Genomic DNA, 14,698 nt, shown 5'->3' on the forward strand with positions numbered 1-14,698 from the left:
GTTATGTGTTCAAACTACACCCCCACCTTCTTTCACTCCCTCACTCTGTCTGTCCCCCCGGCCCCCTCTATGATTCGTTCTTGACCTGAAGACCAGGATGGTGTCTTATTTGTCTTTGTTGTCTTAAGGATTACTTTTTGGGATAATATGTCTAAGACTCCAGTATTCTCTCCGCCAAAGTGAGTGGTAAATACATTATACACAGTAGGTAATTAGATTTCTTGTAGATGTCTCTTCTATGTGTCAGAATTCTTGACACATCTTCTAGTAAATTTACTCCTTAATTGTATTTGTTGTTGATGATTATTCATTTTGATTGAGTTGTGGTTAACACAATACAATATAAAGGATAAATTCCGAAGTAGGACTTGCCTCTGTTGCATTGAGTTAGATGGCAGAATGCTAAGATGCTAGATTTGCATTTGAGCAGTCATAGTTCAAATACACATGTGCACCAAAATATTGATAACAAAATCCCTGTCTGGGCAATCAGATCTAAGGTTTCCATTGTTTCCTTAAATTTCCAATGGAAAGTGTTCTTACAGCTCTTTTTGACAAAGAAGCAACAAATTTATTTGGGCACACTTGCCCAGCCTGAGTTGGTTCTCCATCTCTGACGACTGTATTCATGATGAGTTTACCCTAATTCTGTGTTCCTTCCATCAGCTGTCGTGTTCAGAGTAGGGTTTCTGTATTTTCATTGGAGTATTTGACTTCATGTAAGCATACAATGGAATCGATAATATTTAAAAGGAGGTTAATGGCACACCTAATCAGGCACTGCTTTTAAAAGTTATGCAGGCCAACTCAAAAGTCTTTCATTAATGAAAGTGGCTTACTTTAATAATATGAAGTTGCAATTTCACCAGCAGAAGTTTGACTGGTTAGTATATATTTTAACTGTGACAAGCTCTTTGGCTTTCATTTACAGTACACTTGGGTGTAAAAGTACACTAGGGTGTAACAGTGTACTTGCTTTTTACATTTTCTTTCATGTATTGAGTAAAATCGCTAGTTGTTATGACTGTCCTGTCAGTTCTCATTACATTTGTTGTTATTTTATGATTAAGAAACATTGAAGGAACATTAAATTCAGTAAAGAAATAGCATGAGGGGTCATAGGTAATTGTGTGTGTGTGTGTGTGTGTGTGTGTGTGTGTGTGTGTGTGTGTGTGTGTGTGTGTGTCAAAGATAACATAATATGGTGAAACAGAAAACTCATATTGTGTTTTCAAAGATATCAAGGAAGCCAAGAAACCATTCTGCTGCTTGATACTTTTGTAGTTTTCATGCTACATCATAAAACTTAAAAATCAAAATGCTAATATTGCTCAGATAAATCTCACTTGGTGATGTAGAACAGTAAATTTGTCTGAGAGAGTGCTATTTTAAAAGAGAGAAGGTAAATTAGTGACCTTACACAGAATTCGTATGACATTGAAGTGAAATTAAGTAACTTTGTAGGGTGGTGGGGCTGGAGGCAAAATAAAAAATACTTTCATTAGTGTGGTGCCTTGGTTCAAGGAGAGATTTCTGTTGGTTGCAGGATTCATTGTAATTGGGCTGCTTTGCTTGATAGATGTGGAAACCTGTTTTGTGTGGAAGGGGGGTGTTGTATTTTCATAGTTGATGTATTTGGAGATCATAAAATTCATCATATGCAATTGGAGATCATAAAATGAAAGCAGTGCTTTTTGCCGATTACCTGATGTTATGGGGAAATTGCGAGAAGGAGGTGCAAGAGCAGTTAGATGCATGGGAGGCAACGGCAGCACAATATGGAATGCATTTCTCTGCAAAGAAAAGTGAAGTAATTGTCACAACAAGGAAGAAGAATAGGCCAAATGTGGATATAACTTGTGGAGGGGAAAAACTAAAAGTGGTAGAGAATTTCAAGTACCTGGGAAGCATGATTGAAAGTAAGGGGGGAAACGCAATGGAAATAAATGAAAGGTGCAGAAAAGCAGGGCAGTTCTACAAATGCATTAGGGGGCTTATTTGGAGCAAGGAGGTGCCACAGAAATCCAAGGGAATTATATACCGAACCTATTTTGTCCCCATATTGGCATACGGAAGTGAGACATGGGTAATGCACAAAAGCGACAAAAGTAGAATACAGGCTAGTGAAATGAAGTTCCAGAGGAGCAGGTTGAGTGTAACAAGACGAGACAGATTGCGAAATGTGTATGTGAGGGAAAGACTAAAGGAGGAACCAGTACAGGACAGGATAGAAAAATCAAGACTGCAGTGGTATGGACACATGAAGAGAATGGATGAGGGAAGAATTCCAAAGAGGATGTTTGATCTGCAACTGGAGGGGAAGAGGCCCAGAGGAAGACCAAGAGATAGATGGGTGAAGGGAGTGGAGGAATGTGTGACGAGAAGAGGAGAGAACTGGACGAAGGTGGAAGAGGGGGAATGGTGGAAAGACAGAACACGATGGAGAGGCTTGTGTTCCCGACAGACCCAGCCAGTGGCTGGAAACTGTCCATGATGATGATGATGATGATGATGATGATGATGATGATGATGATGATGTATATTATGTGCACCAAATACTCAGCAGAGATTTATATTACAGTGTATTTCTAAAAATGTTGAATGTTGGCTGTGCAGATTCTTACTGAAATCAGAAATTGCTAAACCAGCTGGAGAGGAGGAGTTGTACATCATCTTTCTTAGTTGTATTAAATATGGAAGAAAATTTGTCATATACAAATAAGTATTTTGGGATTCAGTGCCGATCAGTTTTGTTAATAGAACCTATATTTTGCATTTACAAGCTCTGCCACTTCATAACCAAATCGACACTTTCAAACATATTCTAAATTTTGGGCTTTGCTACAGATCAGCCTGTCACATCAAACAGGACACTTTAGCTGATAAATGTCATTTGGTCACGTAAATACTATTAATTTAGCAGTAAGAGAGGAATAGTAACAAATGTAATGTAACTGAAGCAGAAGGTGCTTCTTCGAAAACATACTCCGTTCATCGTGAGAATAAAATTGATGTAAACAAACGCAAATACGATGATTGGTCAGCAGCCATAACTCTTGTTCACTGGTGTTCCATCCTTGGAAGTAGGACGAACTTACATTCTAGAAATCTTATTACTATATCATCGTGTATGAAACTTTAATATATTCTGATGTATTAGCAGCCATCAGTGTTTTTCTTAATCATACTTCAGCTACCTAATTTTTATTTCAGAAATCATGTACAGTCAGTCTCTTATCACAGGCTTAAATGCTACTTGTGCTGCAATTGTCTCGGTGTTCTTGCATACTGTGAAAATGGATGACACTACTTCCTGCTTCGTAGTGAAACGTACCTGGAACTCCATTAATGGCTAGAAACAGGTTGTTGTTAATGCTTTCACAAGATTACAGCTTTGATGTCTTTTGAGAAAAACTGTCCTAAATATAAGGGACATAAACTAAACTAAATGTGTTGCGTAATTGGTACTGTCATAGACTATCATATGGGAGTGCTTCAGGGCGGCTGTTCGAAACCCCTCGGATGACCTGTGGACTTTTTTATATACCTAAATCATTTAAATACAAAATTCATGAAACATATGGTAATTACCTCATACTTAACCATTATTCGTCAAGGAAAATGCACATATTCTAGTTTCTAATAACATACCGCATGCAAAATTCTGGGTTTCATTGAAACTACACATTCTTAATTATTGATCTTTTATTATTGAAGTTAAGAAATCATAACGCAATTAAATTGTTTGGAGAAAAATGAAAAATCAAATACTGTTTGTTGGAATATGCCCATTGTTTTGTAGAACAGATGTGGTCTCTCACAAACCAGAGTGATAAGCATCATAGAAACGTAGAAAACAATTTTCACGGTGTCAAGCACATTGTAGACAGGCTGCATTTTTACGGTTTCCACTGTAACACTGCAATGTGAACCAAACAGAATTGAGCTGGAGCCAAGTTAAGGAATTTGTTCCGAGAAATAAGTATATTTAAGTTGTCAAATGTAATGGAACTATCACCCGAAGCCTTGTGACACATCTCTGCTGAACAATGGCGAAATGCAGAACAGCCTGTCATAAGAGAAGGATACGTGGACTTCTTGGTGGCTTGGGATTCTGTTGCTGATCACCTCGTTATCATTGTAGCTGTACTGAAATGTATTCCTCTGAGTCAGATATGGAAGTAGTTCAGAGATTACCAAATGACTGACTCATTGCTTCAGTGGCTTCAATATTTAACAACTTGATAAAATCCCAGCAGGCACTTTATGCCACACACAGCCCATACAGAAAAATTACCATTGTTAAAGTCAGAAATTCTTATCACTGTTTTTAATTACAGTACTATGTTTGCTAAGATTGAGAGGGTGTTGTTTTTCATCCGATCACCTAGCAGGTGCATCGCCTGAGTTACACCATATATTATTCCCCACTGTTTCAAAATTAAATGACATTCAAAGCTATATTGTACTCTGCTCGTCTCTGTTTACGTCTTTACTGAAACAGTTCACATCACTGCGGGTTAGTTGGCTCACTTGCCTGGCCAGTACTATCAAAGTTCAAATGCGCCACTAAAGCTGTTGCGCCGTATTATTGCCAAGTCAGTGTGCGTAACGCACAGGAGGAAACGTATGCTCATTATCTTACTTGACTGTACTCGAGGCAACTTGGCTTCTGCTCCACGTGAAACAAAATCCAATGACGCGGAAGAATACGTAGTGTAATTTTTACCTCAAGTTTATTCTTATGATGAACTAAGTATAGTAGCATTCATGTTTAATTTTTGTGTTAAAATCTTATCACTACAAATAGTACCCTAGTGCAGTAGTTCATTGATAGATTATTAGTCTTATTTTCTGAAAGATGGGTTGAGTATCCCAGAAGGGTGTTTGATGTTGAAACCTATGGAACAAAAAATGAATATTTCCTAAATGATGGCCATGAAAATTCACTCTAAAACAACTCTCCTAATACTTGGGCAGTGGCATATCACTCCCTTAAATATTGTGGCCTCCCCTTTTTTTTAAATATGTATGTAGTACTTGGCATTAGGGAGCTGCTGTTGCAGTGAGGTAATGAATTTTTTTATAATGTCCTACACATGGAAACTGAAATTTTGCTAGGGAAACTTACTACTTTTCTCCATTATACATAATGGGGGGTGGAGGGGGCAGGGAGAGCCATTAAAGAAAAATCTTAATATGTACATTACAGTGATTTCCCTGAGTGTTAAAGCACCTCACGTACAGCAAACTACATCTATGTTATTAAATAGAAGCTTATTACACTTAGTAAATAAGGTAAATTAAATACAAAATTAAATCTTCACATTGTATTCATATATCGATCGTCTTCTTACTTTTTTATTGGCATATGCAATAAGTTATATTTATTGCGAGGCTTGTTCTGATGGCTATTTATAGGAACATCCCATGTCAGTTGCCATATTTTGGAGTATGTTCCTCCTCCACTATCACAAATACTGCTGAAATTTTGTGTGATCATTGGTATTTGTCCCCAATGGACATCAGTAGAGTTTAACAGTCATTGAAGCAATACTGACACAGATAGGCACACCACAGCTTTGCACAGAATGAGCGTGAATTTCAGACAACTTAGAAATGTTAAAGCTCTCACAATATTTTGTTGAAAGAAATGAAATTTGGCTGTCTTGTTCAGCTGTATGTGTTATCTTAAATATAGTAATGAACAGAATGCAAAAGGAAATTTCATAAAACTTTCCAAACTGGAGTTGTTAGAAGGTCCATGGTTTTAACCCCTCTGAAATGAAATGTTTACATGATTATCGAATGCAGGCTAACAATGATAATTTGAATATAAGGTGATCGCGAAATGGGTTGTTATCCCTTTGAGTAAACGCATGGTGAACATGAAACTTGATATGCAATAGTTAGGTTGCACAAGGATTTGGAATACAAGATTTTATTCATCTGCTGTTTCCCATTGATGTACAAATTCATTTGAAAGATGATTATTTTTGTGGAAAGGTGGAAAATACCGTATATTCGATACTTCTTTTATAAATACTCATACCTTTTAAAACTTCAAAACAAGTCTCATTCAAAACATGTTTTCAGCCTGCACAGAACAGTTGATTTAATTTCCATGTTTTAACAATCTGCATAAATTCAGGTCAAGTAGTCTCCGGGAAAATCACGCTGTGAATAAAGTTCTTACTTTGGCTTCTAACATGTCATTGATTAAAGGTGTGAAACATGAACTTCGGACACAACTTAGCAATATAAGGTTTTCCAGTATAAAATATCAGGGTGTATAAGACCCGGGAGATCCGGGAAAAGCCCGGGAATTGTGTAGAATTCCAGGAACTTTTCATTGTTTTAGTTTTCAGTTAAATTTTTGTGGTTTTGACTGGTAAGAATGAATACTCTAAAAAAGGATATTATTGTATCCAGCTACTGCAGAATGATACTGCAGCAACAACATGAACGGGAGGAAAAAAAAGAAAATAAAACTTAAGTTGCAAAGGACATGCGTTGTATACAACAACAAAACAGTGCTCATACAAGCGTCTGCCAACAGTAAAGTGTCAAAGGCTTTAGTAACACTATGCAATGCTTTATAACAACAAATTGCCTCCGATGAGCGTGACGTGACAACTGTTCAAATTAGATTCGTTTGAGCAGTTGCGGGCGGCCTCTTGCGCATGCGCAGTTGAGTCTTGTATCAGTAGTACTTTCTCCCGCTTCTGGTTATGGAACTGTGGCTAGGCGCCACTATTTAATATTGCCCCGGTTTGGAAATACCGTAGATCCGGGGCTGATGCTCAGAGCAGTCAGAGTTGTGGTGGGGAGGTGGGTCTCCACGTGACCTGTGTTTACTTTCTGTGATTTTGTTGTTTCCTCTTTGTGTATTGCTCTCACATTGAATGATAACAAAACGAAAACGAATTTTTGTGGACGGGAGCTATCAAATGAATTAGAATACGTTCACATAATTATGGCAGGCTAATATATGTTAATAGTTTCAGATTTTATTTCCACCCTTGATAGTCAAGCATTAATCGCCTTACAAAACAATGAAGTTATTTTTGCTGGTTTGCTAAAGAGATTTGGCTTTTTTTAATTCTTTCTACTGAGGCAGTCAATTTATTTGAAACAGTGTTTAATTTCACACTATTGGCTAGTTTCAACTGTTTACTGCATTTCAAGTGCACGTACGGCATTATGCTATAATAAAGAACCAAACATGAGTACTGGTACTCCAAGAAAATTTACATACGGATGTGCATTTTAATCCGAATTATGCGAAATCCCGATGCTCTTGAAGTATGCTTTGATGTCTTGTTTCTTTTATGACATAATGTAAGATCTTTTAATGTCTTACATGTGCGAACATATGAGCTTCCTGCGTCATTGTAGCTGTGCAAGCATGGTGACTCCAGTTATCTGGTGCTTTCTTGCAACTGCTGAAACAAACCTATTTCTAACAGGTCATGGGTGGTTTGAAAAGTGTTACATTCAAAGCAGATTTCCTTTTACGTAAGATGTACGATGAATTTCTTAAATCAAAAAGCGTTGCTCTCATTTACAAATCAACTCTTTGAGGGTGACCATTTAGAAGTATTTAGAGCCCAGAAGAGGCGACATTTGCATCGCCACTAAAAATTTTACTGGCACATTTGTGTGTATCTTAAGTGCAACACGCGAAAAAGATCATATGTGGGAGCTTAGCTTCTCTTCAAACTTATTAATCTTAGAGACCAATACTATATGTGAATGCTAAGTATTTTAATTTAAGCCATTAACTTTTCTTATTTGTGTATTCGTGCTACTTAAGTGATCTTGCTATTGGCTGACTACATCACGTGTCCCGTTGCTGTCATCAGTTGGCGAGATCACATGAATGAGCCATGACGCTTACAAAAGCGCATCGCAATCTCAATTTCAATGCTTTGGAAAGTGACATGCGTTATTTGGTGGAATTCAAATTTATACCTTCGTAACACGAAAATATGCAGCGTACATGTTGCTGCACATTACAGGTCTTTCAAAACGTGTTTTTCCCCCTGAGTTTTGTTTTCTAAAGTGGTGGGAAATTCTATGTCGGTATATAAAACCATAAACATTCAAAGGATTGATGACTTCTACAGTGCCGAGGAAGAGTATACTGTCACTTAACACGAAAAAAGTGTTTTCATCTGGGAGAAAGTGTATTTTTAACCAGGAAATCCAGGAATTTTTTTGCTTTTCTCCACGTATACAACCTGAATATATTTCACGTAATGGGTTTCTAATTTCTAGAGAAATAGTTCAAACTTGACTTTACTAACAATTACAAAAATGGATCACATTCAGTTTGAATTTAGAAAATTCCGTTATCCATAATTTATTTCAAGCTAGTCACAGCTGGAAACATGTCAGTCATTTTCATGTATTGTTACCACACATCAGACAATAGAATGTGCTTCCTCCCCCCCCCCCCCCCCCCAACATCCTATTTCCAAATGTGATTAGTTTGAAATCTGTTTCAGAAAACAAATTTTTTAAAAGCAAATTGAATGTGCTCAATTTTCGTAATTTTTACATAAACTTTGTTTGAACGGATTTTGCAGAAAGTTGGAAAGCAGTATGTGAATTATATTTTATACCTGAAAATCTTATGTTGCTAAGTTGTTGCCCAAAGTTTCATGTTTATCATGCCTTTAATCAACGAGAAACCAAAGGTACCCATTGTTCGGGGAGAGATTAAAACATTTTGTTTTGAAGAAGCTGGTTTTGAAGCTTCAGTAGAAAACAGTATTTGTAAAGTGTCAATTACACCCTGTTTTCACCTCTTCACAAAAATCCTACCCCATTTGAAAATAGCAAATGAATGGAAAATTTGTACTCCACACACTTGTTCTACAGACATATTGTGTATTAAGTTCGGTGGTCACCATGCATTTGAAATAAGTCAGTTAAATTATCTAACTTTTTAGCCTGCATTGGATAATCGTATGAATTTTTTGGAGGTTTTCCTAGTGAGCCCAATTTGAAGATTTTTAAAAAACATCGTTTTTTGCAAAGTGGTTGAAAATACTGTGTTTTATACTCTCCTTTACAAAATTTACTACTTTGTGCACTTAATTTATTGAGTATTGGAAAGTAATATTTGAGTGAAACTTTATATTTGAGAACCTTGTGTTGTTTGATTACTACATGCTAAGTTCAATGTTTGTCATAACTTTAGTCCCTGAGATATAAGAATCCAAACATTGAAATCCCCCAGGATTTTGCCTAAAATATTTTAGTGAGATATGGCTTGTAAAGTTCTCTTCACTATTATTCTTAAGAGAATGCATGAAGTTGTTAAAGATCAAATTTCATTTCTTTTATACAAAATATTTCCATTTATGTAACAGCTTACTCTTCAGAAATTCTCTCGCTCTGCATAAAGTAGTGAATGGACTCCAAGATGTCCCAGTGTTGTTTAGACAAAAATTAAACTGTACCAGTGTTCATTGGGGACATCTGTGAATGTTTACATAATATTTAAACGAAATCTGTGATGGTTGAGCAGGAAGGCCTAGGTGAATTGACATGGAATGACTGTGTGTAACAAGAAGAGCCTTTCCTTTAGTAAACATTTTCATGTTGTTTACTTCATGCTTTACCTTGACGTGCTGTTGCTAAAAGTGTATTTAGATTATTGTTAAATTTCTGGCAGAGTTTAGTCACAGTTTATAAACTGTACTATCCAACCTTACAAAAATTCAGTTCTTGTATAATCATAGTGCTCTTCTTCAGGTATAGTTGACCTGATGTGTATTAATATTACTTCTACAAAGAGTATAAAAGACTGTAACTTAAATTTTCATTATTTCAGCTAAACTGCTGTGGCATCAATGGTCCTGATGACTGGAATAAGGCAGGGCTGAAGGTTCCTGCCTCGTGCTGCCCCAGCTATGATCTTAATGAGATGTGCGCATCCAAGCAGTACGACAAAGGTTGCATGGACGCACTAGAAAAATTAATCAGTCACCATGCTGTAGTACTTGGCGGCGTTGGCATAGGAATTGCATTTGTTCAGGTAAACCTGACATAGTAAACTGCTTCACCGATAATCTGTAATAATCAGTTATATTGCGTAGTGGTATAATATGCAGAAGACTTCCTGAGTGCCATAAGGATCTTAATACTAAGTTTCACTTAGCGAGCTATAATTTGTTCTTGTGCACCCCAAACATTCAGGGTCGGACTTAGACAATAGGAGATGCTAGACTGGTATTTTGAAATATGTGTGTGTGTGTGTGGGGGGGGGGGGGTATTATATTTCATAACAGTTGCCTGTTTTGGAGGCTGAGCATTTCTCTTTCTACATTTTGGGTGTCATTTAATGTATGATGCAGCAGGATTTACTGCCCGGCAAGCAAAACAAATGTAGAGAAAAGTTTTAATAGGTTCAGAAACGCTAAGTGATGGAGATAGAAACTTAATGAAAAACCTAGTTTGTTCAAGCCACACAGTTTGCAAAGTTTCTTAACAATTAATTGGTGGAATTAGAGAAGACAGTCTTAGATTGTGTAGGAAACAAGAGTAAGCAGACTACTGCTGGAGCACCAGTTATACACCTAATCATAAACATGTTCAATCAGTGGGACTGAATGACTTTGAAACCAGAGTTCAATTCTATTAGTGGAGTGTAATGCATGTATTGAAACAAGACATAGCCACTTCAAATGTTTGATATAAATTATAAGTGGGTAACCTCTCAATGTAAAGTCTCTAGTTATGTTGTTTTTATTATTTAGACACAAGCTGAATAGTGAGTATACTCAGGCATTTGAGGAACAGCCATTGAAGAAAATAAAATCTCACTTATATTCGTCTCAGTGCTGTAGTTCTTTGGCTGCTAAAGAGCATCCTGTCCTACATTTGTAGCCTGGCTGTTGTCCTTTTGTTGAGGTGGTTGCCACTAGATACCATCTGTGGTGTGCAGCTTTGGATACTTCACATTTTGTGAGCTTTTAGCCTATGTTCTGTATTGATGTGTAGGTAGTGCTTCTGAAAATGGATGGCAGTAGTGATCAGAGTTTGTTTGATATTGAATTTAGTGGCTCAAAAAGTAAAGGAGAAAGGGATATTATTCATTAAAGACTGAAAATGACAGTTGTCAGATGACTGACAGGTGCTCTAAATGGTAAGAGATACCTACCCCAACTGTGTGCCATACAACTCTGAAAGAATTCTACATAGTTAGATATCATACATACACAGAGTAAAAGATTACTAAATATCAGGCTGTTGTAGTCAAAGAATAGTTTGCAGCTAATTTTATTAATGGTGACCTTTGAATATTTATAACTCATTATTTCCAAACAATGGAGAGCCCAGGTTGGAATATCAATAATTAGGGAAAAATAGGTGACTAGTTTAGTTGCAGTCTGACGTAATGAAATGAGTTACTCGTGAAGCTTTCGGCCAAAGCCTTCATTGGAAAAGAAACATGCATTCACACAAGCAAGCACCTCATACACAGTGACTGCTATCTTCGGCTAACAGTACTCTGGTATGTGGTTCTGAGTAGACAATTTGTGTTGCTGACACAACTACTCAGATCTGAAGGTGATGCACAGTGATAGAAACATATAATCTAATTAAAAATTTGCAACTGAGACATAACAGTAAATGAAGAATTATCTTAATTATCTAAACAGTCACTGAATCTCTATGTTGTCTATAGTTACAATTTGTAAAATTTAAAATGTTAGGTGTTTAATGTTAATTCAAACATATTACTAATTTCTACCCAATAGATCATCTGAAAGTTCCCAGTTCAGGATTCTCTGTGTATAATTTTGACCTAAATTTTGGAATACCATGTTGTTACTTTTTATATACTACATTTACCTTAGGATGATTAGAAGTAAGTTGCTGGCAATAAACTCTTGATGATAAAATTGTACACAACAAAATGCTCCTTGTTATGGATCAGTAACCTACTGTATTAATTTTGATCATCACTTCACTTCTCCATCAGAACACTGATTTTAGAAGTTAACTGTTAATATGTTCACTGTAAAATGATTCACCCTACCCATTGTTTCCCTAATGCCATTCAAAGCAACTTTATCTAAATTAAAGCAGACTAAAACCTCATTTTCCCAACCTCAGAACATCTTTGTGAGATGCTGTGCTCCTGAGTGAAATGACCTTGCCGTATGGTTCATATGGCCTCATAATCTTCACCAGTGTAAAGCCATCGTGTGCCATTTCATGCCAATACATTATCACCAATTGGACGTGCTGTAAAGGAAAGCTACCTTAGAGCACACTCTTCATATTAATGTTTCATACTTCAGAAGGCGCACATATTCTGGACAGAAGTAGAAAGAAAAGCATGTTGCAGTATTGGCAATGTTCTTTGTAGGCTCTCTCTCTTCACACATGCACACTATTGTGATCACTATCACACTTCTTTTCTTCGTAATGAGAAGAAGACATTGGCAAAACAGCAGTTGGTGTTGTTGTCTCCAGTCTGGTTTCATGCTGCTCTCCATACTACTCCATTTTGTGCAAGTATCTTCATCTCTGAATAACTACTGTAACTTAAACTTAAATCCTTTTGAGCTGCAGTCAGCATGCATGTGCTAATACATCAACCCTTATAGAAATATCCAGTGGAATTACACTATCACTTAGTGGGTCTCATTATAAACATTGTTGCTATTGCACATCACTGAGCACCAAGCTTCATATGGGCAAAATTACATTTGTGTAACTATGGTTCTGCTTTTTGTCACTGTTACAATCACTAAGTTTTCAAAGAGACTGAATAAACATTCTGTACTGATCACAGAAAATGCTGTACAACCCGATAACTGTAACCTTGACAGTTATTGAACCATGTCTCAATCTTCTCATCATCATTGATCTAAATCTCGGCAGGTAACAGCTTGCTGTTCAGAATTCCGTTGGTTCCTATCACCCTCTTGGTCTCAATGTTAATAATTTTTCCCCTACCATTTAATTCCAATAAATTCCACAGCTGTTGTGCCCTGTTGTTAATGTTTGTTCCTTTTTTGTGCCTGACATGTTTACTTGCTGCTGCTCAATAAGTTGCTCTTGTGTTCTTTCACCCAATTGCTGTGCTCTTAGATTTTGGTTTTCAGTCTGTGATTTTCAAACTTTACAAGTTCTCTCTGCTACTTCAAATGACCCAAGTCTCTGTAAATCATGGCATGTAGGTTGTCTTTGTTTTTCATGTTGTGTTGATACTTCATTGTGGTAGTTTCATGTGGTGGTGTTCTGAACTATGGCTGCCTAAGATCCTGCTAGAGATAGTAGGGCATAAACTACCGCCGACACTGACAACCTGGGCAAGCACTAGTGCTGTAACCATACCCATTGCTTTGTGTTCTGTGCCTTGCTTTGGATTAAGCATTGTTCATAGTCTCCTTATTTTTTTTAAAAAGTGAAGAGACTAGTACATGTCCCTTCCAGAATTTGAGCACTACGCCTAACCCTAAGGCAGTATGTCAGTTCTATTTTTTGTAGAAGTGCAAAACATTGGTCTTGGTGCCAGCACTGAGAGGATATGGGGATTGTTCCCTTGCACCACTCCTTCCTGTCGGTTGATGTAAGATCCTATTTTTTGACATTTGTGGCCAACTGCCACATTTTAGTGTGTGCTCTATACTGTACTCTGATGTCTCACTTTAATAACTGATTATTCCCATTTCATCAAACCATTTTGTTTTGTCAATGAATCCTTATGAAGCTGAAAGATAGCACTTTTGTGACATGTCTGTGGTAAAATAGAATCACAGCTATTCCTCTTACCGTAATGTAACTTATTTAAGAGAGGGTTGTAGTGACTATTATGTGAAAGGTATGGATACATCTGAAAGGTAAAATAACATTTTTATCTTTTTCCAGCTGGTTGGTGTAATCCTAGCATGCTGCTTGGCCAAGTCAATTCGAAAAGAATACGAGACAGTATAAAGCGGTGGTGTACCTTATGTACTTGTTCATTTTTTTGTTTGTTTTTGCGATTGTCAATTTGTGTGCATATAAGGATTTTCTAAGTTTTGTGGCATCTTTAAGGTAGTGCTTTGGAAGTTAAATGAATCTCATTTTGTGGATCTGTAACTGAAATACGTGCAGCCTGAATGGTTGTAATTTGTGTAAGCACTGCTACTTTATAAGACTGTAATTTACATTTCTTTAGTAATGTTTAGGATGTATAAGCATTTACAGACATCTTACATGTGTATCTTCTCATTAGCCATGTCTTATTTTATATGCAGTGTTATATTTTTGACAGTATTTCCAATTGACTCCTTTATTAATTTTAATTGAAAGTTGTAATACCTGTAGAAACAGGATTCACAGTTTATTGTGTGTTCAGTGTTAATGTGCTGTTTTCACAAAATTTAAAATAAATCTCAGATTTCTATATTTGATGATACAAAAAATTTAAAGACACACCTCTGCTATGAATTGTATAGTTTCTTTCCTACTTGGTACACTCTAAACATTGATCTACCAAATTACAAGTGGAGGGTTTTGTTGTGAGACTTCCCATCATGAGAGAAGTGTGGTGAATGGTGAAGATTCCAGAAAACATGTGCATTTCTGTTGTCATATTGTAGTTAAAAGCACTAAACCACCAGGAAAAGCTGAAAGCATTCAAAATAGCTAAATTAACAGAATGTTCCATGCAAAGTTTCACATTCAA

At 36.6% G+C, this 14,698-nt stretch overlaps 1 protein-coding gene across 3 annotated transcripts in view; it reads left to right on the forward strand.

Moving 5' to 3' along the window:
• The window catches only part of LOC126251279 (CD63 antigen-like), a 422,790-nt gene extending 408,372 nt beyond the window's left edge, over window positions 1-14,418 (forward strand). For all 3 annotated transcript variants that reach the window (XM_049951626.1, XM_049951627.1, XM_049951631.1), the window contains exons 5-6: window positions 9,845-10,048; window positions 13,897-14,418. In XM_049951626.1, coding sequence (XP_049807583.1) covers window positions 9,845-10,048; window positions 13,897-13,962 — 270 coding nt within the window. In that variant the 3' untranslated portion in view covers window positions 13,963-14,418. The remainder of the gene's footprint in view (window positions 1-9,844; window positions 10,049-13,896) is intronic.
• The last annotated feature ends 280 nt before the right edge of the window (window positions 14,419-14,698 follow it).

This window comes from Schistocerca nitens, chromosome 1 (genome assembly GCF_023898315.1).
Source record: "Schistocerca nitens isolate TAMUIC-IGC-003100 chromosome 1, iqSchNite1.1, whole genome shotgun sequence".
NCBI classification, from domain to species: domain Eukaryota; kingdom Metazoa; phylum Arthropoda; class Insecta; order Orthoptera; family Acrididae; genus Schistocerca; species Schistocerca nitens.